General features: G+C 40.6%; 2 protein-coding genes across 17 annotated transcripts in view; one reads left to right on the top strand and one right to left on the bottom strand.

Annotated features, from left to right (window-relative positions):
- Positions 1-11011, top strand: part of ENTPD5 (ectonucleoside triphosphate diphosphohydrolase 5 (inactive)) — a 50589-nt gene extending 39578 nt beyond the window's left edge. For all 15 annotated transcript variants that reach the window (XM_053224705.1, XM_027066147.2, XM_053224704.1 and 12 more), the window contains 2 exons: positions 2718-2833; positions 5289-11011. In XM_053224705.1, the coding sequence (XP_053080680.1) occupies positions 2718-2833; positions 5289-5375 (203 nt within the window). In that variant the 3' untranslated portion in view covers positions 5376-11011. The remainder of the gene's footprint in view (positions 1-2717; positions 2834-5288) is intronic.
- A 1895-nt stretch (positions 11012-12906) lies between these two features.
- On the bottom strand, positions 12907-27706 carry COQ6 (coenzyme Q6, monooxygenase). 2 transcript variants are annotated; one of them, XM_015071669.3, is made up of 12 exons: positions 27463-27706; positions 22383-22517; positions 20955-21013; positions 20540-20663; positions 17651-17781; positions 16847-16954; positions 16696-16758; positions 16405-16512; positions 13993-14195; positions 13799-13914; positions 13469-13635; positions 12907-13034 (listed from the first exon to the last, which is right to left on the bottom strand). In XM_015071669.3, the coding sequence occupies exons 1-12, from the start codon at positions 27626-27628 to the stop codon at positions 13005-13007; spliced, it is 1410 nt and encodes a 469-aa protein (XP_014927155.2). In that variant the 5' UTR covers positions 27629-27706; the 3' UTR covers positions 12907-13004. The 2 variants fall into 2 exon arrangements, with proteins under 2 accessions (XP_014927155.2, XP_053080675.1); XM_053224700.1 differs by lacking the exon at positions 27463-27706 and adding an exon at positions 26444-26471.
- Between the last annotated feature and the right edge of the window lie 25 nt (positions 27707-27731).

Here is a 27731-nt window from a genome sequence, read left to right as displayed (position 1 = left end):
TTTTTCTTTTCAAATTTTAATTTAAACTGTAGTTAATTAACATACAGTGCAATATTGGTTTCAGGAGTAGAATTCAGTGATTCATCACTTACATACAACACCCCATCCTCATCGTAATAAGTGCCCTCCTTAGTATCCATCACCCATCTAGCCCATCCCCCACCCACCTCCCTCCATCAACCCTCTGACCCATAAAAGTCTCTTATGGTTTGTTTCCCTCTCTCTTTTTTTTACCCTCTCCCATATGTTCATCTGTTGTGTTTCTTAAGTTCCACGTATAAGTGAAATCCTATGATATTTGTCTTTTTCTGACTGACTTACTTCACTTAGCGTAATACTCTGTAGCTCCATCATGTCATTATAAATGGCAAGATTTCATTCTTTTTGATGGCTGAGTAATACTCTATTATATAGATGTGTGTGTGATATATATATATATATATCTCACATCATCTTTATCCACTCATAGGTCAGTGGACATTTGGGCTGTTTCCATAATTTGGGTATTGTAGATAATGCTGCTATAAGATTGGGGTGCATGTATCCCTTCGAATTAGTATTTTTGTATTCTTTGGGTAAATACCTAGGAGTACAACTGCTGGATCATAAGGCAGTTCTATTTTTAACCTTTTGAGGAACCTCTATACTGTTGTCCGGAGTGGCTGTACCAGTTTGCATTCCCACCCTTCCTCTGCATCCTTGCCAACAGTTGTTATTTCTTGTGTTGTTAATTTTAGCCATTCTGACAGGTGTGAGTTATCTCATCATGGTTTTGATTTGTATTTCACTGATGAGCGATGTTGAGCATCTTTTCATGTGTCTGTCAGCCATCTGGATGTCTTCTTTGGGAAAATGTCTATTCATGTCTTCTGCCCATTTCTTAACTGGATTATTTGGTGTTTGGGTGTTGAGTTTGATAAATTCTTTATAGATTTTGGATACTAACCCTTTATTGGGGATGTCATTTGCAGGTATCTTCTCCCATTCTGTAGGCTCCCTTTTAGTTTTGTTGATTGTTTCCTTCACTTATCTTGATGAAGTCCCAATAGTTCATTTTTGCTTTTGTTTCCCTTGCCTCTTGCAACATGTCTAGTAAGAAGTGAGCATCTTTTCACGTGTCTGTTGGATATCTGTATGTTTTCCTTGGAAGAATGTCTATTCAGTTCCTTTGCCCATTTTCTTTTTCAAATAGTTTAGTAAAGATGTATTTCTCCTAAAGTGGATAATATAAGCAAATTATACTTTTTTGTACAATTCACATATTGCATGAAATACTAAAACATAAATTTTAAACATTTGAAAATTATATGGAAGTATGACTACATGTGATAAAATTAGATTATTTAGACAAGTTTTAAGATTGAGACTGCATTAAAAATGATGGTAGAGGTTGACGTGATTGAAAATAAAACAAAATTTATATATGGGAAAAGGCATCATCTGTAAAGTTAATGGATGGAATAATAAACTTAACATTATTTGCAGCATTATAAATAGATAATAAAAATAAAATAGGTAAAGGCCAATAACACTAGCATATAAAACAGTCCTAAAATTATGAACACTTTATATATAAAAGTTAATGTCAAACTGTATTAAATCGTCACTAAAGAAAAATAAGCTGTATCTGTTTTTTTTTTTTAACGTTTATTTTTGAGAGAGAGGGGGGAGGGGAGGGGCAGAGGAGAGGCACACACAGAATCCAAAGTAGACCCTAGGTTCTGAGTTGTCAGCACAGAACCTGACACAGGGCTCAAACGCAGAACCAGGAGATCATGACCTGATCCAAAGTCGGATGCTTAACCCACTGAGCCACCTAAGAACCCTGTTGTATCAGTTTTCTCTTGCTGTGATATCAAGTTACCATAAATGGAGTGCCTTTGCCCATTTTTAAATAGGATTGTCTGTTTCTTTGGTGTCGAGTTGTGTAAGTTCTTTGTATATTTTGGATACAGCCCCTTACTGGGTGTACCATTTGCAAATATCTTCTATTCAGTAAGTTGCCTTTTTGTTTTGTCAATGGTTTCCTTTGCTTTGCAAAAGGTTTTTAATTTGATGTAGTCCCAAGAGTTTATTTTTGTTTTTGTTTCCCTTGCCTGGGGAGATATATCCATAAATATGTTGCTAAGGCCCATGTCCAAGAGATTCCTGTCTGTTTTAAGAGTTTTACAGTTTTAGGTCTCACATTTAGGTATTTAATCTACTTTGAGTTTATTTTTATGTATGGCGCGCTTTTTTTTTTTTTTTTTTAATTGAAATAGTGCTATCAGTGTTAATGAAATACTGAGCACCAAAATATATGGGAAATAGCCACAAGGGCTTCTTTGAGAGCATCCATGGGAATACAGATAAATGCTCTTATCCACTGGCCCCAAAGTAGGGCTACTGGTATTTCTCTGTCTTCTGGGCCTTAGCATTAATAATAGGTAAGGGACTTAGTTGAATTAAGCCCCAACAACAGATAATAGAAATTTAGCAAATAAACCAGGATCCCAGGCACCTTTGAGTAAAGAAGATGTGACATCAGAAATGTGCAAATTCTTAAACACCGTGGCCTTACAGAGGTTGTCAGTGCACAGTTGTAGTCTTTAAGACTCCCAGGTGCTAGCCAAATGGAGTATTCTGCTTTGCTTATCCTAAGTGTGTATTTTGAGAAAATCCTACACTTGTCAGTTAGCCTCAAACTTGAATTCCACTCTTCACTCTCTCCCTTTCAGTGTGTGATAACTTGGAAAACTTCGCCTCAGGCAGTCCTTTCCTATGCATGGATCTCAGTTACATCACAGCCTTGTTGAAGGATGGCTTTGGCTTTGCAGACAGTACTGTCTTACAGGTAAGAGAGATGGTACTGAAATCATGTAACAGTCTACTTATTTGGGAATTAGGAAGATTTAAGAACTTGTTTAGTAATAAAAGTTGCTGCAGGTGGAATTATGAGGTGTTTTTGTTAGGGCTATGGACAAGGCACTCTGCAAGACACCATGAATGTGGGAAATTAGCTTGATGGAATGGTAACTTTTTTTTTTTTTAATGTTTTCATTTATTTTTGAGAGAGACAGAGCATGAGCGGGGGAGGGGCAGAGAGCGAGGGAGACACAGAATATGAAGCAGGCTCCAGACTCTGAGCTGTCAGCACAGAGCCCGATGCGGGGCTCAAACCCATGAGCTGTGAGATGATGACCTGAGCTAAAGTCGGACGCTTAACCGACTGAGCCACCCAGGCTCCCTGATGCAATGGTAACTTCTAAGTATATTCCCAGGCAAGCTATCCTAGGGGTCACAGAGCAGAAAGGCTTGCATCCCAAATTAAGATGCCCAAGTCACATGGTTTATTGAATCAAATTCAAAACTCAGGGCAAGAAGCAAAGGGAAAGAAATAGGATAGGTGAGAACATAAAGGATAGGGTGGAAATGGGCAGGCTGGAAATGCCATACTTCTTAATTCCTGGGTTCATATGTCCTGCATCCCTCTCTCTGCTGATAGTGCAGTTATAAGTACTAGAGCTGATCAAGGGGGTACAAGGACAGAAGGTGCCTGGGTCTGTCACACAAATTTGCTCTATTCGGAGAGGCAGAGGGGCAGGTACAATGGCTAGTAGCATTCACTCACTCATTACCCTATTAGATGGTTTTATTCGGCAGAGGACAAAAGGATGTCACCAGTGAGTGGCTTATTCAAGTTCTCATTAATGTTGAATGCCTTGTGTATATGTAATATGTCCTATGTATTTTATATGTGCCTCATATATTTAGTGCCTCTTGAATCTTGTGTCCCTTTTTGTCCTGCTGTCTCTGTCCATTTGTTTAGGTACATGCAGGCTCCACTTCATAGTAACTTATTTATCTATTCTAAACACATCTTATATGTTTTATCCATCCCATTTGTTTTCTTGTCTTCTGTACCATAATTGTATAATTGTACATTATGGTTACAAAGATGATTAAAATGAAATCTTGTCCTCAAATAGCATATAGTCTATTAAAGGAGATGTGACAAAAATATAAGTACGGCACAGGCAACTTTGTACTTTGGGGTCAAATAAGTAGGCTGTACTTTGTTTTTGAAGTGCCCTTGCGGGCGTGCCTGGGTGGCTCAGTCAGTTAAACGTTCAACTTTGACTCAGGTCATGATATCACAGCTTGTGAGTTCGAGCGCCACATTGGGCTCTGTGCTAATAGTTCAGAGCCCAGAGCCTGCTTCAGATTCTGTGTCTCCCTCTTGGCCCTTCCCCTGCTCACATGCATGCACGCTCACTCTCTCTCAAAAATAAATAAACATTGAAGTACCCTTGCTTGCATTATTTCCCCTTCCTGTTTCCTCAATTCCAGATGAGTTTATATTGCCCCATTTCTTGTGTTACACAGATTTCATAAACTCATAAACTTTGTACTAAGGTATTTGGATTTCATGTGTTGTATCTGACAAGAATATTGGCATTTAAGGTACTTAACAAAGAATTACTTGCTAGTAGAATGTAGATTTCATCTGGTCAACAAAGAAGTATTGTGTCATAAGAAATTAGTCCTAGAAAAAAAGACTAAAACCAATCCACTGGTCTCCAAACTTTTTTGTGTGTGGTGTTATCAGTAGTGGCATTATTGTTTAACAAAAGATACAGAATGCCAGTAAAACTAATCAAAGTGGAGCTGTCTGGTTGAAGTGGAGGAATGAGGCCTGGAAGGATCAGCATTTGGCCTCCTTTTCTCCTTTGAAGCACTTCCAAGAACTCCTAAGATTCTGAAGAAAACAATTTGATAAATACTAATCTGATCTTCTTTTTATGTATTAGAAGAAATCAGGTTTAAACATTTGCCCAAAGTCACTGAACTGATTGAGACACAACCTGGCCTAGAATGCCTTAAATGCCTTGGTTGGTTATTAATTAGTGCTTAAGAAAATTCAGTTGTTTATAAACTATGAATTGTGAAGTTTAATATGTTCTTTCCTACCCCTAAATTGATTCCTGCCTCCTGTTGTATTTTGTTTTGGGATTAGGGAAAAGAATTCAGAAGCCTGTTTGTCTAAAAGGTCCTGTCTAGAAGGCCTGGGTAAGACCACTTCCAAGCCAGAAGATTCAGAGATCAGATTGGCAGGTGTAGGGGCAATAAGCCATAGCAAGAGGGAAACCGTTATAGAGAGTGGTAGTGGGAAGCCTCCAAAGACTGGCTACTCCAAATTTTACCTTGATTTAGCCATGTGTGATCTTTGTAGATATTCTCTGCCTGTGTCATGCTTGCCAGAGTTGAAAATGAAATAAAAATGTGAACTTTTGTTTTCTACTCAACAGCTCTCAAAGAAAGTGAACAACATAGAGACAGGCTGGGCCTTGGGGGCCACCTTTCACCTGCTGCAGTCTCTGGGGATCTCCCACTGAGGCCAGGCCCTTCTTCTGAGGATTGCATTTGCCAACAACCTTTTTAAAGGTAGAAGGAGAGAGGACTCAGTCATGTTCTGAGCTAGTCTGAGGATAGCCTGGACTGAAGCCCAGCAGCTCAATTCATCAGGAGGAAGGAGCTTTTGGAGACAGGTCTTGCCCTTGAGTCTGGAGATTTGGGTCTAATTAATTCTGTATATCTAATGTGAACTCTTGACCTTACCGCTCTGCTTGCACAGCTGGCACCAGAGTCTAAATCTTTGAGATTCTTTGTGTGTCACAGCCAAAAGGAAAAGCTTTGAAATTAACCTTGGAGAGCCCAGGGACAGGTCCCTGGGAACCAAAGAAAAATCTCATTTCAGCCCTTTGAGTGCCTCATTCCTTTGAACATATTAATTTTCCTCTTAACACGCTACACTAAGCCCACTGATTGCAATCCCATGACCTATCAACACCAGTAATTTTTCCTCCTCCCTACACATTGCCACGTCCCACCCTCTTTCCACTCACCTCCCCTAAAAACAAAAACAAAAACCTGGTTTATGCTTTTCACGTGTAACTCCAAGGGAGAGAAAAGGTAACATACCTGAAATTGTGTGATCCTGCTTTGTGCCAGTTCTTGGCAAGATAGAGAGCAACTCCTCACTGTGCAGACCCCAGCCTAAAAAAGGAGTCTATTTGATCTCTAGGGACAAGGTTTGGGAGAGTGTGGCTCCCTTGAATAGACCTTCTCTTAATCAGGCAATCCTGGGATTAATTAACATATCCAACTTTATAGGAATGTATGTGTATTCAGTGCCAGTTCCTCCTCCCAGGAAAATGTGTTTATAGTTAATTTCTCATCCTAAATGAGTTTTCTTTGTATTTCTAAGAAATTCATCTATTCTGGCTTTGGTCTGTGCTCAGATGCCTTTGGCTGTGCTGTGCAAGGGTCTCTAGATTTGGGTCACAGCTCCTTGCAGTTTGCCCTTTTATTCTCTCCGTTTGTAGTCATATCTCTTTCTGCTCTGACCCTGATAATTTTAGCTAACTTCCTCTAAATTATTTTTTAGTTCCAGGGTGTCTGGTACCTTTCTTGATGGTACCGAATATTTGATTAGGTTGGCCATTTTGGCCCACATCAGTACGGTGGATTCTCTTTTTGTTTGAGTGTTGAGAGCTCTTGATTTTGTGAATTATTTCCCCTAAAATTAATTATCTTTTTTTTTGTGTGTGTAGTGGTGGTGGGGCGGGGGTTGTTTTTTTTTGTTTTTTTTTTTTTACAGGATCATCATCTGCTTCTTATCTACCCACTCAAGTGCTCTTAGACTTCAAAGATCTTTGTATAGTCTGGCTCCTTTACCTTAGCTCTTTGCCTCCAGCTTCTTTCTAACAAAGTTTGCATGTCCCCAAACTTGTAGTCTTCACAGTAGACTCTTTCAGCTCTTTCAAACAAGTGTTAAATATACCTGGCCCTCACACTAGTTCCTGGGGAAACTTATTTCTTAGTCATTCCATTGAGTCAATAAATATTTAACATCTGATATGTGCAAGTAGGCAAATTTCTATATCCTCATCCCCCAAATTTTGTTTTTTAATTCAATGTGGAATTTCTTCAGATACTTCTTTTATTATACTGAGGTCACTTTTATACCTACTGTCTTCCTCAAAAGATGCTACATAATTAAATAGAATCTTTAGAAAGTTGAAAACTACCAAAGATAAAACCCAGTCTTCTGCCCATTGCAGAATTCCCTGAACATTTCCAGTTGGTTATCATTCATCTTCTGTTTAGGCATGTGTTTGGATAGCTTATTCCATTTTTTGACTTTGCTGATGTTAAAAGAAAATCTCTTTTATATTGAGCTGAAATTACCTATCTTCTCAGTGGTCTTAGTTCTGCTCTGGTGTCTCCTTCCACAGCCTTTCAATCTTCGGAGAAAACTTCCAAGTCCTTTATGGTATCTTCTTTAACATACCATATGGCTTCTTTTCAAAAAAACAAACAAACAAAAAAACAAAAAACAGGGTGCTGGAACCAGTCATCATACACTAAATGTTCTTCCATATAATTAGGGAGAGAGACTGTTTCCTCTAGTAGAAACCAAGTTTTCCCAAGAGGTAAGCTGTGTTCACTAGACTCATCCAGCTTGATGGGTCTGGAGAGGTAAGGTTCCATGGTCTTTAGCACCACAGCTTGTCTGTGAGGCTTATAAATAGGAGCCAAGTATTGTTCACCCAACTCCTTTGGTCATCCCAGATACCTTCAGAAATCTGTAGGTAGAAATCAGTAGATGCAGTAGTATTCCAGAAGTGTATCTACATATATTCTGATTCCCTTGATGAGAACATCTGGACAATTAATTTATCCAGTTTAGGAGCAACTTGGAATAAGAATTTTTATTTCTTAGAAAAAAATTTTCTATAATGTCCTTTCTGCCCCTTAGTGTACCTTTTGGGCCTCTTATTGAGGGGTCATATAGAGTCTAATGTTGCTGGTTAAGTTTCCTTTCTCTAAATGTGTAAGATTTCAAACACTAAGGACATGGCCTGGCACATAATGAATGTTGTGTTGTTACATCATCATCATATGAAGAACATCTTCTGTGGGTCGTGGAGGTTTGCAAGATGTGCCTTAAAATTCTTCCTGTCCTGCCTGATTTGGTTGGTGTATTTTTGGAGTCCACGTTCTCCTTACCTGGGCTACCTTTCCATTTTTTGTGAAAGATGATCTTTTTTCTCTATGGTGACCTTTCTGGACTCTGCTGGTACTCACACAGCTTTTCACAGTAACTGCCCTATTCCATTCTGGCCATATTTTTCCTGAAATTACAGGAAGTTTCATGACTGTCACTTTCTTTAGTATCTTTACAAATTTTCTGCATTTGCCTGTAAAGCTCCCCCTGTGGTAACAAGTTTCTCATCCCTTCAAAAATTATTCCCAAGAATAGCTTAGTTTGGTTCAAAAGCAGACGGTTTCTTCTCATTTCATCTTCAAATCGGACTTTTGGGCAAGATATTTTTTACAGTGTACAAATACAATGGATGCACAAATCTATAAAAGGATTCTCTGGGACCATGAAGTGAGCTTTTCAAAAACCCAGAGCAAGACACCCTTTCTCCCACAGGTCACCCACTAGTCTACAACCAAACATGTATGTGATTCTGCTGCTAATCGACTTTCCCCTTTGACCTGGTTCCTGAGGTCTTCAAACCTGTGCAATTATTTATTGTTTTATTACTGAACAGACAATGGTGTCCCAGAGAGGAACCATAAATAAAATTGAATTCTGGTGCTGTGATAAGGAAGTAATTAACATTAAGAAGATTTTTTTTTTTTTCAGGAAGTCCAGTGTGCACCTTTAACCAAGGTTAAAGCAATTTATGTTTAATTTGCATTTGTTAGGGATTCTGAAACAGCAGTTGTAACAAAAATGCATGAATTGGGTATTTTTAATTTTTATCTTCATCAGAAAGCAATTGTGTAAATTTATGACCAGCATTAAAAAGAATTACATAAATCTTTATTATGTAAGTTTCTGGTGTGTAGCTTTATAATTCATCTGTGTATACTACCAAGTGATCACCACCACAGACCTAGTCACCGTACTGTCGACCACCTCCTCCTCTGGTAACCACTGGTCTATTCTCTATAAGGTTTTTATTTTGTTTGCCCTTTTGTTTTTTGAGATCCACATACGAGTGAAACTGACTTTTCTCCAGTATACGTGTTCTTGGCTCCTTTGTGGTAAAATAATTGCCCCGATATGTGTGGGTTTATTTCTGGGCTCTCAGTTCTGTTCCATTTGATCTCTGTCTGTTTTTGTACCCATACCATGCTGTTTTGATTATTATAGCTTTGTAGTTTGAAATAGTTTGAAATCAGGGAGCTTGATACCTCCAAATTTGTTCTTCTTTCTCAAGATTGCTTTGGCTATTCGGGATCTTTTGTAGTTCCATACAAATTTTAGAATTATTTGTTCTAATTCTGTGAAGTATGCCATTGGAATTTTAAGAGCTATTGCATTGAATCTGTAGATGCCTTTGAGTTGTATGGGCATTTTAGTATTAATTCTCCTAATCCATAAGCACAGAACAGCTTCCCTTTGTGTCTTCAATTTCTTTCATCAGAGTCCTATAAGTGTCTAGGTCTTTCACCTCTTTGATTAAATTTATTCATAGGTATTCTTTTTGATGCAGTTGTAAATTGCAAATGGAATTGTTTTTTTAACTTCTTCTGATGCTTTATTCTTAGTGTGTAGAAACACCACAGATTTCTGTGCATTGATTTTACATCCTGCAACTTTACTGAATTTTTTAGTTCTAGCAGTTTTCTGATGGGGTCTTTAGGGTTTTCTATGTATAGTATCATGTCATCTGCAAATAGTTTTACTTCTTCCTTTCTGATTTGGCTGCCTTTTCTCTTGACTAATTGGTGTGGCTAGGACTTCCAGTACTGTATTGAAAAAGAGAGGTAAGAATGGGCATTCTTGTCTTGTTCTTGTTCTTAGATGAAAGGCTTTCAACTTTGCACTGTTGAGTATGATGTTAGCTATATGATTGTCATATATGGCCTTTATTGTGTTAAGTTACGTTCCCTACTGTACCTACTTCATTAAGAATTTTGTTTTTCATTGTTTGTTTATTTTTGAGAGAGAGAGCATGCGAGTGGGAGGGGAGCAGAGAGGGAGACACAGAATCCAAAGCAGGCTTTGAGCTGTCAGCACAGAGCCTGATGCAGGGCTCGAACCCACGAGCCGTGAGATCGTGACCTGAGCTGAAGTCGGATGCTTAACCAACTGAGCCATCCAGGTGCCCCTTTGTTGAGAATTTTTAACATAAATGGGTATTGAATTTGTCACATGGTTTTTCTGCATCTATTGAGATGATCAGATGACTTTATTTTTCTTTCTGTTAACATATCTCATTGATTGATTTCTGTATGTTGAACTATCCTTGCATCCCTGGAATAAATTCCACTTGATTGTGGTGTATGATCCTTTTTAATGTATCATTAGATTAGATTTGCTAGTATTTTGTTTAGAACTTTTGCATCTATGTTCATCAAGGATATTGGCCTATCCTTTTGTGTTGTCTTGGTTTTGGTTTTTGGAGTAATGTCTGGCCTTGTAAAATGTGTTTGGAAGCTATTCCTCCTCTTTTGGAAGAGTTTGAGAAAGGTAGTAAGTCTTCCTTCAAAGTTTGGTAGAACTTGTCAGTGAAACTGATTCTAGACTTTGCTTATTGGGAGGTTTTTTATTTACTGTTTCAAGCTCCTTATTAGTCATTGGTCTATTCATATTTTGTTTCTTCGATTCTGTTTTGGAAGATTGTATGTTTCCAGGAATTAATTGACTTTTTCCAGGTTGTACAGCTTGTTGGCATGTGATTTTTTACAGGAGTCTCTTAGTTAGGATCCTTTGTATTTCTGTGTATCAGTTGTAACTATTCTTTGATCTCTGATTGAGTCCTCTCGTTTTTTCTTGCTTAGTCTGCTTAGGGTTTGTGGATTTTATCTTTTCAAAGAACCCTACTCTTGAGGTGCCTGGGTGGCCCAGTCCATTAAGCATCCGACTCTTGATCTCAGGGTCATGAGTTCAAGCCCATGTCAGGCTGTGCACTGGGCATGAAGCCCACTTAAAACAAACAAACAAAAATAACCCACCAACTTAGTTTCATTGATTTTTTTTTTTTTTTTTAATATCTTTTGTCTCTCTTTCTACTCTGATCTACCTTCTACTAATTTGGGGCCTTGTTCTTTTTCTAGAAAGTTCCTTTAGGTATAAATTATTGTCAGTCTGAGATTTTGTTTCTTTGGGTAGACCTGTATTGCTGTGAACTTCCCTCTTAGAACTGCTTTTGCTACATTGCATATCTTTTGGTATGTCATATTTCTGTTTTGTCTATAGGTATTTACTTCTCCTTTGATTGGATTACTCATTGGTTGTTCAGTAACACATTTAAACTTTTTGTGGTTTTTCCCGTTTTCTTGTAATTTATAGTTTCATATCATTGTGGTCAGAAAAGATGCTTGATAGGATTTCAGTTTTAATTTATTGAGACTTGGTTTTTTGGCCTAACGTGATTTATTCTGGAGAATGTTCTATGTACACTTAAGAATGTGTATTCTGCTTTAAGAATGTTTTTTAATGTTTATTTTTGACAGCAAGAGGGGAAGGGGCAGAGAGAAAGGGAGATGAAGAATCTGAAGCAGGCTCCAGGCTCTGAGCTGTCAGCAGAGTCCAACACAGGGCTCAATCTCACAAACTGTGAGATCATGACCTGAGCCCAAGTCAGATGCTTAATCAACTGAGCCACCCAGCCACCTTTGTATTCTGCTTTTAGATGGAATATTCTGAATATATTAAGTCTCTGTGGTCTAATGTGTTAAGCCCAATGTTTCTGTATTGATTTTTTTGGTCTGGATGACCAATCCATTGATGACAGGATAGTAAAGTCTCCTACTGGAGCACCTGGGTGGCTCAGTCAGTTAAGCATCTGACTCTTGATTTCAGCTCAGGTCACAATCTCACGGTTTGTGAGTTCAATCCCCAGGTCAGGCTCTGTGCTGGCAGTGTGGAACCTGCTTGAATTCTGTCTCCCGCTCTCTGCCCCTCCCTATTGCTTTCACGCTTGCTCTCTCTCAAAATAGTTTAAGAAAAAAAATCTACAATTGCTTTCAGTATCTTCCTTTAGGTACATTAGTATTTGCTTTACGTATTTTGGTGTTCTACATTGTGTGCACGTGTATTTATAAATGTTCTCTTTTCTTGCTAGATTGACCTTTCTATCCTATGTAATGCCCTTGTCTTTTATTACAGCCTTTGTTTTCAAGTCAATTTTGTCTGATAGGAGTATATAGCTTATCTGGTTTTCATTTCCATGGAATATCTTTTTCTGTCCCTTCCAATTCCAGCCTGGGTTGTGTCCTACTGAAGTGTCTCTTGTAAGCAGTATATAGATGTGTGGTTTTTTTAATCCACCCACTCTGTCATTTGGCTAATTTAGTCCATTTTCATTGTTTCTTGTAGGCAGTATGTAGATGTGTGGTTTTTTAATCCACGTACTCTGTCACTTGGCTAATTTAGTCCATTTTCATTTAAAGTAATTATAGGTAAGTACACACCTTACTGCCATTTTGTTCATTATTTTCTGGCTGTTTCTGTAGTTTTGGGTTCTTCTTTCTTCCCTGGTGGTTTGATGGCTTTCTGGTGTTCTGTTTAAATTCCTTTCTCATTTTCTTTTGTGTATTTACTGTGTTTTTCCCTTGTGGTTACCATGACATTCACATAAAATATGCTATGTAAATAAGTAGTCTGTTTCAAGTTGACAGCAACTTAAGAGTTCTAAAATTAACAAGCGAAATGGATGAGACGGCCCCTTAGCAGTTTTTCTTAGTAATAAAAAGTCTTTTCAACCAAATCATAATAGTCTTCCTTTGGGGTTTTTTTCTTGGCTTGATTGATATGCCCTTCTCACACTGAATTTATCTGTCATTCATTATTTGGGCTCCACAGGCCCATTAAGCAGAGGAGAAAAAGAGACTAGAGAATTCTAATGTAAAGTAAATTTATTAAATCTTGAAACTAAGTGATGGTCTTAGGAAAAGATGTTCATTTTTCATCACCGTAATCTCCAGAAGAGGAGCACTCATTTGCTTGCAAAGGCCATAATCTGTTCCTGGAGAAGAATGAAACAGACACTGTAAAGCATGGGGGCAAGTGAAGAAAATAGTTTAAAATAAAATATTTCTTAAAAAATTTTATATATAAATCTCCAGAGTGATTAAAGCAAAACATTGGCAGAAGTCCCAGATAGATCCTCCTCCCAAGAGTCCCTCCAAAGTGTCTTTTAATAGAAGTTTCTCAGGAAAGCAGCTGGCCAAGCAGCAAAAGGAGTTTAAAACATCTTTAAAACTTTAAAAGTTCCTATTCACGATTTTTCCTCATATGAAGTTACTGCTTACATGTGGGCTCTAGCACCAAGCCCAGCAAGGACTTTTTTGCTCATAACCAATGGGGAAGGTATTCAGAAAAAAATTCAAAGAAATTCAGAATAATTGGCAAAGTCCTCCTCAGTGAGCAGGACTCGTGGAGAGCCATGAGTGACCTTACCTTGAGTGGAGATACTGCATTTGTAGCCTGCAAGCCCCACGTCCTGAGCAGCACAAGTGGAGTGGCACTGGTGGAGTAGAGCCTTTTTAGGAGGTCAGTAGCAGCCAGAAGAGCAGTGTTGTGACGCTGTCGATCCGTCTCATAACCTGTGAGATGGCTCATAGAGCCTGGAGGAAAGGTATAAATCCTTAAAGCAATAGTGAAGTTCTTTGCCAGCAAACCAGACACATTGAAGTCTACCATATCCGGCTGCTGAGGGACATTTTGGGGTCCTGACCTTTCCTAACTACATGATCTCTGGATACTTCTCTGAGGTACCTGAACCCTTACCTAAGTCCTTCCCATTGAAGGCTGCAGCACTGAGGTGATGGACCAAGCTGGAGATATCCCCAAAGCCCATGTTGACACCTTGTCCTGCAAGTGGATGGACTCTGTGGGCTGCATCCCTAAAAAGAAAGCAGAGTTCAGATGCGGCCTCTGCAGCAGAGTGCGAAGACGGCAGCCCTGCTGTGTTGTCGTCTTACCCAATGAGCGCCAGCCGAGGCCGGACGTATTCAGCAGCATGTCCCAACCCGAGTGGAAATGACATTCGGCTTCTGGCGTCCACTCTGGCTACACTTGGGGGCAGCTGGCGAGCTGAGACCTTAGTGGGCTTCAGAAAGGCAACAGCATATTGCAGCATGGTGCCAGCCGAGTCGATGAAGTCGGTGTGGTTAGCATCACTCCACTGAGTAGTGTCAGCCGTAAACAAACCGTGAAAATTCACCAGTGATCAACAGGGAATTAAATCAGCAAGGAAATACATTTTATAACTACAGCCAAGAGTTAATAGTACCTCACATGCCAAACTGATCTAGACCGCAGGTGATAAGCCCCCTTAAACAAATACAGAAAACAACCTCCCCCAGGTTTTAGGCTCAAGCCAAACTGCTGGTGAGCTGCTCCCGTCTACCTCTGAACTTCACCTTTCACTTCATCTTAACCCTTAAAACCACACACTAGCCACAGTGTAGCTCATTCTACAACATCCTCTCGCTTCTGGCATTCCCCACTTTGCTAGAATGTCCTCCTAGTTCACCAGGGTAACCCTCATAGCATCCGGAAGCTGTCACCACTTTTTGTGAACCTCCCTGCAAACCCTCTTCTGTGCTCCAACACCCTATAAATACTTGTACCACTGTTCCCAAACTGTCACTTAAGTATCTTTCTCCCTCACTTGTCTGTGAGCTTCCCGAAAGCGGGGACTGTGTCTCATTTGTCCATTTCCAGACTCTTCTACATAGAAGGCACATGTAATTGTTGCCAAATGAATGCACTCAAAACGTCTGTGCCAGGAATACATGCTAAATGACCAGAGGAGGGGTAGAGTTCACCATTTACTTCGGAAGGCACTTTAGCCTAAAAGGCTCTGCCCCTTTTACTCCTGTTGCTGCTCCAGAGCAGTGAAGCCTAAGTTCTTCAGTGTAAAACTACTGTGAAGTCACTAGTGAAGTAGTAGAGAGTTTGGTAGTTAAAACCACAGGCTCAAGGACCAGCCTGATTTCTGAACCAGCTTTACCGCTAGCTCTATGACCTCGTTAGGCAAGTAACCTAGCTGTAAATGAGCATGATAATAGTACCTACCTTAGTGGTTCACTGCATTAAATACATGCAGGTAATACTCTTCACCTGCACATGGCACACAGTAAGCACTCCATAAATGTTGCTGATTATTACTATTAGTGAATTTTAGATAAATGTGGTATTGAGGCTCCAAAATTACTAGTGCCAGTATTTTTTAAATTTTTTAATGTTTATTTTTGAGAGAGACAGAGGATGAGTGGGGGAGGGGTAAAGAGACGGGGAAGACAGAATCTGAAGCAGGCTCCAGGCTCCGAGCTGTCAGCACTGAGCCCGATGCGGGGCTTGAACCCACGAACCTTGAGCCAAAGTCAGACGCTTAATCGACTGAGCCACCAAGTTACCCCACTGGTGTCAGTACTATTAAAGGCTTTATGTATCTGCTCCAGAATAATCATTACCATTTGTTGAGCACTTACAACGTACTAGGTATGTTCTAAGCATTTTACATAAATTCTCTCATTTTTTAAGTCTTTAGACTTTTGGGGTGCCTGGGTGGCTCAGTCGAGCATTTGGCTATTTTTTTTGGCTCAGGTCATGATCTTATGGTTTGTAGGATCGAGCCCTGCATCGGGCTTCAATCTCTCTCACACACACGCACTCTCAAAAATAAACTAAAACATTCTTTAGACTTTTTATTATTATTAAACTCTGAGAGGCTGGTGATACTGTTTCCCTTTTCTAGGAGATTAACAGAACCATAACAGTATTGAATCCATGTCTGTCTACAAAACTTTTAAGTTTATATTTATTTTGAAAGAGAGCATGTGTGAGAGAGAGCACACATGTGAGTGGGGGAGGGGCAGAGAGAGAGAGAGAGAGAGAGAGAAAGAATCCCAAGCAGGCTCCACACTGTCAGCACAGAGCCCCATGTGGGGCTCAAACCCATGGAACTGTGAGATCTTAACCTGAGCTGAAATTAAGAGTCAAGACCCTTAACTGACTAAGCCACCCAGGTGCCTCTACAAAACTTAGCTCCCTGCTGAAATGTGCTCAGCTCCTCTCCAGAACACTTCTAATGAATCAGGCTTCCAAAGTTCATAGCTATTCAAAACTAGCCAAATATTACAGCTTCAAAAAAAAGGCCAATGCTAACTACTGCCCAGGCAGCTGTTTCAGTCAGCACAACAGCCCACAACCACAAAAAAGCACAGAAGTTATTAATTTCCATTGTTTTTCATTTCCCCGAATGCCCTCCTCTTCACATAACCCACTTACAAAGGGGCAGCTGGTTGGTTATTCCTTTTTCCTTCATCAAAACCTTTCTGTATCTGCCACCCTGCAACACGTCATCAGCTGGACAAATTCATACTCACAAAGGCAGAGTTAATGGCATCCACAAACTTTTCTTCATCCATGCTCACCAGTTCTGCTGCATGTTCATGGGATGTGGACCAAACCAAGGAACTCAAGGTGTCTGAGAGCTGTGTCAAAAGAACACCAATGCTAAGGGCTAAAACTTCTGTTCTTGGGAGCTCTCAAGCATAAAGGAAGTAAAGTTAGCTTGGGCATATTCCCTAGAAAGCAGAAAAAGGTTGAGAGAAAGTGAAGCCCTAAAAGAGGAAGGCTAGGCATGTTTAAGCAGAGTACCCAGAAGGACTTCTTACCGGGAGCAGAGCAATGGGCCCAGAGGGAAGAAATCTCTGCCAGGCTACATTGTTTTCTGTGGCCTACAATTGAAAGAAGAGTTCTCACGAGAGGTACTCAGTACCCATTAAACACGAGCAGGGTCCCCAGATGGTGAGCTCAGGACTTTACCTCCGATAAATGCAAAGTAGCTACAACAGCAGACTGATCATAGTTCCAGCTGACGTTCTGAATCCCAGCAGCCTGCCGCACTCCTGAGTTGTGACCGTCTGCACCAATCTGCATGGAAACAAGAGCCTGTTAAGTCTTATAACTTCTTAATACATGAAACTGTTCCAGAGGTTTGTTTCTGTCTCAAGTTTTCTCTAGGTCCACCTGTTCTCAAAGCCCATCTGTAGCAGACAACTTGTGACCATGCTTGCCTCACTCACAGCCCCTGGAGGGGTAGCCTTACCTAGGTGACCCCAGTCTCAGCTAATGGACCAAAGCTGGACGTGTCCTCCATGAGGTACTAGCCAGAGGTTAGCTTGGCCAAATTCTCTTGATGTTTGAACTAGAAATCAATAAGGCAGGCACTGGAGCTGAACCCTCCTGTTGTAAGGTTAGGAATGGAAGTCAAGTAAAAGAGGAAGCTGGCAAGCAGAAAAAAAAGGGGGGGGGGAATACAATGAGATGGATTGACTACAGGACTCCTGTGAGGGAAAAAAGAACCTCAATTTCCGGTTTTTGTTCCTCACAGGGACAGGTTTGTTTTATTTCCAGACCTAAGCTAGTCTAGGAGACTGCTTCCTATACAGGATTTACAATGACACCATATTAACTTGAGTTGGCCTAGGTGGGTACTGGTCCTTATAACCAAAAGCTCTGCCAAACATTTACTTCAACTATAGCTTAGATCTAAAAACTAAAGGCCCTAGAGTTTAGAATAAGCTATGGATATGCAAGACCCCTGGCAAAATAAGAATTTTCAACTACCAACAATTTAGTCTGGAGGGTGCTGCCATCACCTAGGGTAATATGAACCCAAGGGCTGGAGTCTGTCATGGGAAATGGATAAGGCCAGGTATAGCCGACTGCTTTGCTCCTGTAGAGAACCGTCACACGGTCTAGGAGGTCAGAAGAGAGAAAACAAAACATTAGAAAGGCAGTCCACACGGCTGAGAAAAAAGCCCTAACTAGATCTAAAGCGAGCTCTCAAGACAGCTGTCTCTTATCATTTACCCCTAAGCAAGAAAAGATCTAACAAATAACTCCTATAATTAATGCTATGGTCTGAGAGCTGATAAATGACAAAAGTCACAGGGATGAATCAGTGTCAAAAAAAATCAACTCTGAGTTACCAGCCTGCACCAGGGACTCTTTCTTCTCATCTCCACACTCACTGCTCTTGTAGTTTCCCTCTGTGCCTAAGCGAATCCACATGTGCTTTCAGAATAAACAGGGTGGGAATCCCATGGGCCCAGGTAAGTTCTAGATTTCATAAGATTTTTCTTGCCATTGGAAATCGTTTTACTTTTCTGATCATAAAATGATACACCTACTGGAAGTCTGAACAACAAAGATTTAAAAAGGAGGGAAAAATCACCCTTAATCTCATCATTCAGAGGCAACTACAGTTAAAGCTTTGCCATCTAGCTTTCCAGGTGATTTCCTATGCACATAGACACAGTGCACATGTAGGATATGACACATACTTTTTCCACCAATATATTACGGAACATGTTTCTAAGTGACTAAATATTAGGTCTAAGTTATCTTTAAAAGCTGCACATAAGTGGGATGCCTGGCTGGCTCAGTCGGTAAAGCATCAAATTACTTAAAATTTTGGGGGCGCCTGGGTGGCTCAGACAGTTAAACGTCTGACTCCTGATTTTGGCTTGGGTCATGATCTTGTGGTTCATGGGTTCAGGCCCTGCACTGGGCTTCACCCTGCTGACAGTATGGAGCCTGCTTGGGATTCTCTCTCCTCCTCTCTCTGCCCCTCCCCTGCTCACTCTGGTACTCTCTCAAAATAAATTAAAAAAGGGCACTTGGGTGGCTCAGTCGGTTAAGTGTCCAACTCTTGGTTTTGGCTCAGGTCATGATCTCATGATTTTGTGAGTTGGAGCTCTGCATCAGGCTCTGCACTGACAGCACAGAGCCTGCTTGGAATTCTTTCTATCCCCCCCACCTCTCTCTCTGCCCCTCCCCATCTCGTGCTCACTCTCTCTCTCAAAATAAATAAACATAAAAAAAATTAAACTTAAAAAAAAAATCTTTAAAAAAGTTGCACATAAGTTGATTACATGGATAAGTTATTATCCCATATCAGAAAGCTAGAACTCTGAGATATTTGCAAATTATGTATCTAATAAGGAATTCATATTCAGATAATATAAAATTCATATAAAAATTCATCAGAATTCATATAAAAAACTCTTGTAACTCAAAAAGAAAGACAATCCAGTTTTGTTTTGTTTTTTTTAATGTTTATTTATATTTATAGAGAGAGTGCACAAGCAGGGGAGGGGCAGAGAGAGGAGGGAGAGAATCCCAAGCAGGCTCCTGACTATCAGTGTAGAGCCTAACAGTGGGGCTCGATCTCACAAACCATGAGACCATGACCTGAGCCGAAATCAAGAGTCAGATGTTCAACCGACTGAGCCACCCAGGCACCCTGACAATCCAGTTTTTATATGGGCAAAAGATTTTGAATAGTCATTTCTCCAAATGGCCAATAAAAGCAGAGGAAAAGATGGGAAATACAATCAAAACTACAATGAGATACCATTTCAGTCACTAAGATGGCTATAATAAAAAAAAAATAAAATAAAAAGTGAAAAGTAAGTGTTGGTAAGGATGTGGAGATACTGGAACCCTTATATATCATTGGTGGGAAAGGTAAATGGTATAGCCTCTTTGAAAAAGTTTAGTAGTTTCTGAAAATGTTAAACACAGAATTATTATATGACCCAGCAAGTCTACTCCTAAGTATCTACCCAGAAACCTATGTCCACGCAAAAACTTGTACACGGGTGTTCATAGCATTATTCACAATTGCCAAAAAGTGGAAACAATCCAAATGTCCATTAACTCATGAATGAATAAATGAAATGTGGTATATCCACATGATGGAATACTACTTGGCAATAAAAAAGAATGGAATACTAATAGGGCTGCAACATGAATGAATCTCAAAGATATGATCAGTGAGAGAAGTAGACACAGAAGCATACATATGTCTTGTATGATTCTATCTATATTAAATGTCCAGAACAGACAAATCCCAAGAGACAGAAAAGTAGATCAATGGTGCCAGGGGTTGGGAATGGGGAATGGATGTAAATGGACATAAGGTTTCTTTTTGAGGTGACAGAAATGTTCTAAAATGATATTGTGATGGTGGCATAACTCTATAATTACACTAAAAATCACTGAATTGTACACTTAAAATGGGTGAATTCTATGGTATGTAAATTATACCGGAGTAAAACTGTTTAAAAAAAAAAAAAGAAAGAAAGAAAAGAACAACCCAGGGCACCTGGGTGGCTCAGGTCATGATCCTGCGGTTCATGAGTTCGAGCCCCGTGTCGGGCTCAGTGCCTGCTTCAGATTCTGTGTGTCTCTTTCTCTGCCCCTCACCTGCTCACACACTCCCTCTCTCTCTCTCCCTCCAAAGTAAATAAACATTAAAAAAATTAAAAAATAAAAAAAAATAAAAAAAAAAAGAAAAGGGAAGAACCCTAAAATACCCATCAGAGGATTTCTTTATGGTGGATGTTCAGTCTCTGTAAAAGGCGTCCTTTTTTCCAGTAAGTCCTCTGATAATTCTAAAGTAGTTCACCTTCCAGAGTAAAAGGAAGATGTAAGAAGTGGGTGCCTCACCCGACACAGCCTCCAGCTGCTTAGTGAGAGCGCACATTATGACATCATTCTCCACTATATAGCCCATGTCGTCCAGATTATCCTTATCGAACATTATCAGGGCCTCTGAGCAGGCATCCCACACCTGGAAAACACAAAGGGAAACTTGTATTATAACCCAAGGAAAAGAAAGCATTACTCCAGTCAGAAACTACTAGTTTCCCAAGTGACAGAACCAGAAAAATCACAATGTCAGTCCCTCTGGCAGGAGACAGAAGGTAAGAAGAAAATTCTCTCGAGAATGCTTCCCCCGACTCCTTAGACTGAGTGAGAACTTTGATTCTTCCCACTTTCACAGAAAATACAGAGAATATGGACTTCAATATCTTAACCCAAGACAACCAAGATATCTTGCCAAAAGTGATAAAGAAGGCACCTGCATTCGCCGAAAGGCTCTGTATCTCATGTTGCAGATGTGGTCCCAGGCACCAAAACCTACAAAAGAAAGGATCTATATATAGGCCAGAGCAACCTTATGGGACCACACCCTTCCTAGGCTCCCCTTGTCTTTCTAACCTTTGAAGTAAGAGGTTGTTTTCAGTGTTCTCCAATGACAAACTGGAAAATACTTGCCATTTCTCCCTGTTTGATGCTAGGAGTTAAGCTACTCTGCTCCCCAGTTCAGATTATATAGCATGAAAAAAGGCACAGCTTTCATAATCAAAAAGTCAAATCACATTAAAGTTAGGGGAAAGGGGGGGTGCCTGGGTGGCTCAGTCGGTTAAGCATTCAACTTCAGCTCAGGTCATGATCTCATGGTTCGGGAGTTCAATCCCCACATTGGGCTCTGCATTGGTGGTGTGGAGCCTGCTTGGAATTCTCTCTCTCTACCCCACTCTCCTCTCTGCCCCTTTCTCACTTACACTCTCTCAAAATAAATAAGTAAACTTAAGAAAAAAATGGGGGGGGGGATAAAAAAGGAAACCAAACCCACATTGTTTTTCACCATCCTACAGAAGTTAAACTCTCTGAATAAAGACTATTTCGGGAGGGCAACTGGCTCACTCAGGGCGTGTGACTCTTGATCATGGGGTTATGAGTTCGAGCCCCACAATGAGCGTAGAGATTCCTTAAAAGTAAGATCTTAAAAAAAAAAAGACTTTTTCTTTATTGAGCACCTACTTATGTGCCCAACACAATTCTAGGTACTGAGCATAAAGTGTGAAACCAAACAGAAAAAGTTCCTGCCCTTCTGCAGCTAACATTCTGGCTGGAGACACAGACAGTAAAAAAATACATAATATATTGTCAGGTAGTACTAAGTGTTATGAAGAAAAATAAAGCAGTGTAAGAGGCTAAAGAATGATGGAAGAGTCTAATTTTTGACAGGGTGGTTCTAGATAGGATAGCCTGAGGGAGTAACATTTGGCAGAAACCTAAAGATAGTTTTCTAATGGGTTCCATGTGCACACATCCATCTACACTCCAAAAGCATCTAGCATGCAAACTCCTAGCTCCCCAGAGGGCTGACTCTGGGAATGAAGAGGGTGCTCCTACCAGAAGTGAATGGTCATAATTAGTTCATATAGTTTCAATTCCATCAATTCATAATGACCCAACATCACAAAGGAAGCCTACATGATGGACCCACAAGTCCCAAGGAGGTCTTTCTCAGACTAGGTACACTTTTAACAGTGTCAGGGGTCCTCATCTTCAACGATGAACTAGATAACCTACACCATCTCCCCCCCACCGCCCCCACAATGAGCTCCCTCCTCACCAGATGCTCTGGAGACTCTGCCCTACAAGGCACACTGGAAAGCCAAGAGAGACGAGAGACCAGTTCTATGAAACATCTACTCACTACTGAGAAGGGTTGCAGAGCCAGGGGAAATGGAGCTGACTCTGTTGCTGTAAGTTTCTGGCAATTTCTCCCATACTTTTTTTGGACCTGCTTCTAGCAACAGGATTTTCTTGTCACAAAAATGAGTATCATGTCCTAAAAAAAAAAAAAAAAAAAAAAAATCAACATTTTACATCATATCAGAATTTCTTCCTTTTCTTGTTTCCAAGAGAAACAACAGATTAACTAATTCATTCGCTCTTAGGATACATATTTCTCACAGGGCACACAAAAAGGAAACACCACGCAGAATCCTAAGCAAGAACACATACCACTATTTCAGCCATCTGAACTACCCTGCCCATGACTTGAAGGTTTCTCTAGACAGTCCAACACCTGCCATTTGCACAGAAACAAATAATGGCAAAATTCATAATGAGCCAGAATTCCTTAGAGAGGAAGTAGTAAAAGAGAAAGGCTGAAGTACTTAGACACCAGATACTCCTAATCTTGAAACTATTTCAGTCACTAAAAATATACAAATCCTGCTCAACAGAAAAATGGAATATTCAACAAGCAAAATTTATTGTGGCGTCAAGATTAAATCAAGAATAAAGAATTAGTTTGTAAAAGAAAAGGAGCCCCAAAAATACATCAACTGGGCCTCCAACTCTGGTCCTCAAACATCTATATAGGGAAGTAAAAAGGGATTTTGTTACTGGGCAACTGCAGCACAGATACAGTCCCGCCACAATACCCCAGAAAAAGACATGGAAACAGGAAGCAGGGAGTTGCTGCAGCCCAAAAAGTAAAGGAAAAAAAATGTGTTAGGATTACCAGAGAAGAAACACCGGAGATTTTACTCAGTAATGATAAAAACCCCACATTCTCTGGAATGAGTGGCATTATTGGAACATTCAACTGAGGAGTGTGAAAATCAAGGTCGCTCCAGTGGAACAGGCAGTGAGCAGCACGGAGAGACTACCACGTTCACCTGCCCCCCACCTTGCTGCGCTGCTGTTTTGCACTGGAGGTTGAGGGCAGCCACACTCCTCCGAGGACTGCCTTCTGGTCCACCATACCTCTATGCCTTCTAGTAGCTGCTCCACCCCAATGCTCACCTGGCCAACTCTTCCCTCTGGATCCGGCTCGCTCAAGCCTCACCTCCTCACCTGCTCCCCCCGCATAGGTCAGCTGCTTGTCCCTCTAGGGAGCTTTCATTTTATTCTTCCTTCTATTATTTACAAATCTTTCTCTTTAGCTAGATTCTAAATTCCTTGGGGGCAAGGAACCACTTCTTAGGGCTAATATTCCCAAGCAGCAAATGCTGTATCTTCTCAATCCACAAAATATACAATGCACATTTTTGTTAAATAAGACACAAGGAAACTAACAGAAAAAGTATATTTCCAAACACATTATAAAATAGGTTCAGTATTTTATCTTTTAGCTATTTAAGCTAACATTTTTGAAAACTTATTTGGAAAAAAAAACACTAGAGAATACAATTTACAAATAACAACGAGAGGAAAATACAGATATTTCAAGACTGAAACAAAAACTAATATGAGTCTGAAGAAGAATCCAGGAAAAACTGACTTAAGGGGGAAAATGAAGAGCCTACTGAAAATTTTTCACTTTTATTTTATTTTATTTATTTATTTTTTAATTTTTCACTTTTAAAGCAGCTGCCCAAAATTAAGTGGATTCTGAGGGGCACCTGGGTGGCTCAGTTGGTTAAGTGACCAACTCTTGGTTTTGGCTCAGGTCATAATCTCATGGGATCGTTGAGTTTGAGCCTCACATCGGGCTCCACACTGCTTGGGATTCTCTCCCTCTCCCTCTGCCCCTCCCCTGCTTGTGCTCATGTTCTCTCTCTCTCAAAATAAATACACTTAAAACGATTAAATTAAGTAGATGTTGAAATAAAAAGGTTGATCGCCACATAAACTACTGACAGTATTCTCTGGAATACAAGCTGTGATAATCAAGGGGAAATATTAGCATGCTTGAGACTTTTCTCAATTTGGTAGGTTACTTGACTCAACAGGAGAAAACAATCCCACACACACCTGCCTGTAAAAGGCTGAGCACCTGCCAGCGTCCCAACTGCTTACAGGAAAAAAGCAGCAGCTTGCTCACTGAATAAACTGCATGAGAGATTTCCAAACCTTCCAGAGCTCCAGCTTTCACCTTTTAGCACTTACTTTTTTCTCTGAGCTTTTTAAGGAAATTAGTCGGTGTGTGAAATTTTTCTTTTGTAAACCTGTGTTTGGTAGTTTTGACTTAACTTAGAGCAGTGATTCTCACAACCTGCTGTATTTGGGCCCTTGACTTTTCTTTTGTAGACATATACAGAGAATTCTGTATTGTGAATGTTTAAAGTCAGTCCTGACTTTATGAATTTATACTTCTGTGGAAGAGACAGGAAAATAAACAATTACAATACAGAATTCTGTTTAAGGTTGATAAAAGAAAGCCCTGCTGCTCTCCCTCCTTGAGGTGTTGGGAGAGATGGTAAGACAAAGAACAAAATAGGAAGGGAAAAAGTTAAATGCAAATATTAACACTAAGGTGTTAGTAAGACTAGAAATTTTTTCAGGTACATATCATACAGAATTCTATGAAAAGTTAAAAGCTAAAGTCACCAATCGCTTCTCGGCCTTTTGGCTAAGATCAAGTGTAAAAGCTAAAGTCACTACAAGATTAAGCTCTTCCCAGTGCTTCTCACTCTCAAAAGTGTGGTCTCCAGGCCTCCACCTCTGCGGGTATTTGTTAAAAATAAAGGTTCCTGGGCTCCGCCTGGATAAACTCAATCAGTCATTGGAAGTGAAACTTGGAATCCTCATTTTTAAAATATGCCTCACAGGGGCACCTGGGTTGGTCAGTCGACTAAATGTCCAACTTCAGCTCAGCCATGATCTCGCAGTTCATGAGTTCAAGCCCTGTGTCAGGCTCTCTGCTGTCAGAGCAGAACCGGCTTTGGACCTTCTGTCCCCCTCCTCTCTGCTTCTGCCCCCCACCTCAAAAATAATAAAAATATGCCCCACAAGCCGGTAACAATGAGTATATTAAATGACTATATTCAAGCTAAAAATCAAAAATGGAAGTTCTACTTTATATCCTTTACACCGTATGCCCTATATCCTTTGTATTTCAAAACTCAAAGTCCCTTTTTGTGCCTTAGTTATTCAAAACCTCTAAACAAAACACAACAAAAACCCAGGTGATTCTTAAGTGCACTCAAGCTTGAGAACAACTACTTTAGCCCAATTACCAATAGGTACAACCAAAATGATGGTTAGAAAGCAAAGGTATATATACCTGCCAGAAAGTTTTGTGTCTCAAAAAGGCTCTGTATCTCCTAATTACTGACTTTTGAGTGCAAGTACTTAACCTTTCTGAGTTTTACCTTCCTTATCTGCACAACCTACAATCAAGATTATGAGGATGCAACGTGGGGTCAACTACACGTCAATGAAAAAAGACTATGAGGGGGGCACCTGGGTGGCTCAGTTGGTTGAGCGTCTTTGGCTCAGATCATGATCTCAGTCTGGGACTTCAAGCCCTGCATCGGGGCTCACTGCTCTCAGCACAGAGCCCACTTTGGATCCTCTGTCCCGCTCTCTCTGCCCTTCCCCTGCTCACACGGTCTCTTAAAAAAAATAAATAAAATAAATAGTTAATTAAAAAAAAAAAAAGATTATGAGGGGTGCCTGCATGGCTCAGTCAGTTAAGCAGCCGGCTTTGTCTCAGCTCATGATCTCATGGTTTGTGAGTTCAAGCACTCCTTCAGGCTCATACTGACAGTATGGAGCCTGGATGGAACTCTCTCTCCCTCTCTCTCTTAAAAATAAATAAACTTAAAAAAATAAATATACATACATAGAAATAAAATGGGGAAAGGTTCTGAATAGGCATTTCTCCAAAGAAGCTATACAAACGGCCAATAAGCATATGAAAGGATACTTCAACATCCTCACTCACTAGGGAAATGCAAGTCAAACCAGGAAATACCACTTCACACCCACTAGGAAGACTACAGTATCTTAGTAGTATCAAGTGCCGTCCAGGATGTGCACCTTGAAATACCATTGGGCAGCTCTTCAAAACAGTTAGCATGTGATCCAGCAATTCCACTCCTAGAAATAGAACCAAGTAGCCAAAAATATGTTTACACACAAGCTTGTACACAAAATAGCATTATCTGTAATAGTCCAGAAGTGGAAACAACCCAAATGCCCATCAACAAACAAACCAAAGGTAATAAATACATTCACACAATGGAATATTATTCAACCATAAAAAGGAAGTACTAATGGGGCACCTGGGGGGCTCAGTCAAGTGACTCTTGACTTTAGTCATGATCTCCCAGTATGTGGGACAGAGCCCCCATCGGGCTCTGCAAGGACAGCACGGAGCCTGCTTAGGATTCTCTCTCTCCCTCTCGCTCTCTGCCCTTGCCCTGCTCGAGCGCTGGCTCTCTCAAAATAAATAAACTAAAAAAAAAAAAAAAGTACTGGTACAGATACAACCTGGATAAACCTTTAAAACATTAAGCAAAATCGATGTATATAAAAATGTCAGGAAAAAACAAATCTAGAGAGACCAATATGTTCAGGAGTGGTTGCCTAGGGTTGAGGAGGTTTGGGGGGGAAATGGGCAGCGACTAAGTGCTTCCTGTTTCTTTTGGAGGGGGGAGGGTAATAAAAATGTTCTAAAATTTACTGCGGGGATGGATGCACAATCTGTTAACATACTAAAAACCATTAAATCGCATTCTTTAAATGGGTTAATTTTATAATATGCAATTATATCTCAAGCTACTTTTTAAAAGAAACAAAATGCCTAGCCCAATACAAGGCCTGATACTTTCCGACTGTGCCCATTCCTAAATTACAAAGGGCGGGATTTAGAATGACCCCTAAGGATCCTCCTCCCACTTCTGACCCTTCGGAATCCTGAAGGACCAGACGCTTGCGCTGGGGCTCCTCTGGATAGGGGAAAGACCACAAAACCCGCGTCGCGCAGGGCTCCCACGGTCCTCACAGTTCCTCCACGGTCCCGCTCCTCCCCACCACCTGCCTGGAGATGCGCTTACCCAAGGCACAAGCCATGGCGGCGCCCACCAGGCCTCCGCCCGACACCACCACATCGTACACGGTGTCTGCCTTGGCGCCCGACCACCGCCGGCAGGAAAGCAGCGGACCTCTCCCGGCAGCTGCAGGTGCAGCCCTCCACCGGCTCAGAGCCAGGCGAGCCGCCATGACGCTGACCCGCAATGTACTTGGCGCCCCGCTAGGCCCTCCTTTTGGTGCACTTCCGGAGCAGAGCCCTCCAATCACTAGCTGCTTCAGTTGCGGCTTTAGA

Source organism: Acinonyx jubatus, chromosome B3 (assembly GCF_027475565.1).
Source record: "Acinonyx jubatus isolate Ajub_Pintada_27869175 chromosome B3, VMU_Ajub_asm_v1.0, whole genome shotgun sequence".
Lineage (NCBI taxonomy): Eukaryota > Metazoa > Chordata > Mammalia > Carnivora > Felidae > Acinonyx > Acinonyx jubatus.
This window is presented reverse-complemented; position numbering and strand designations above follow the sequence as displayed.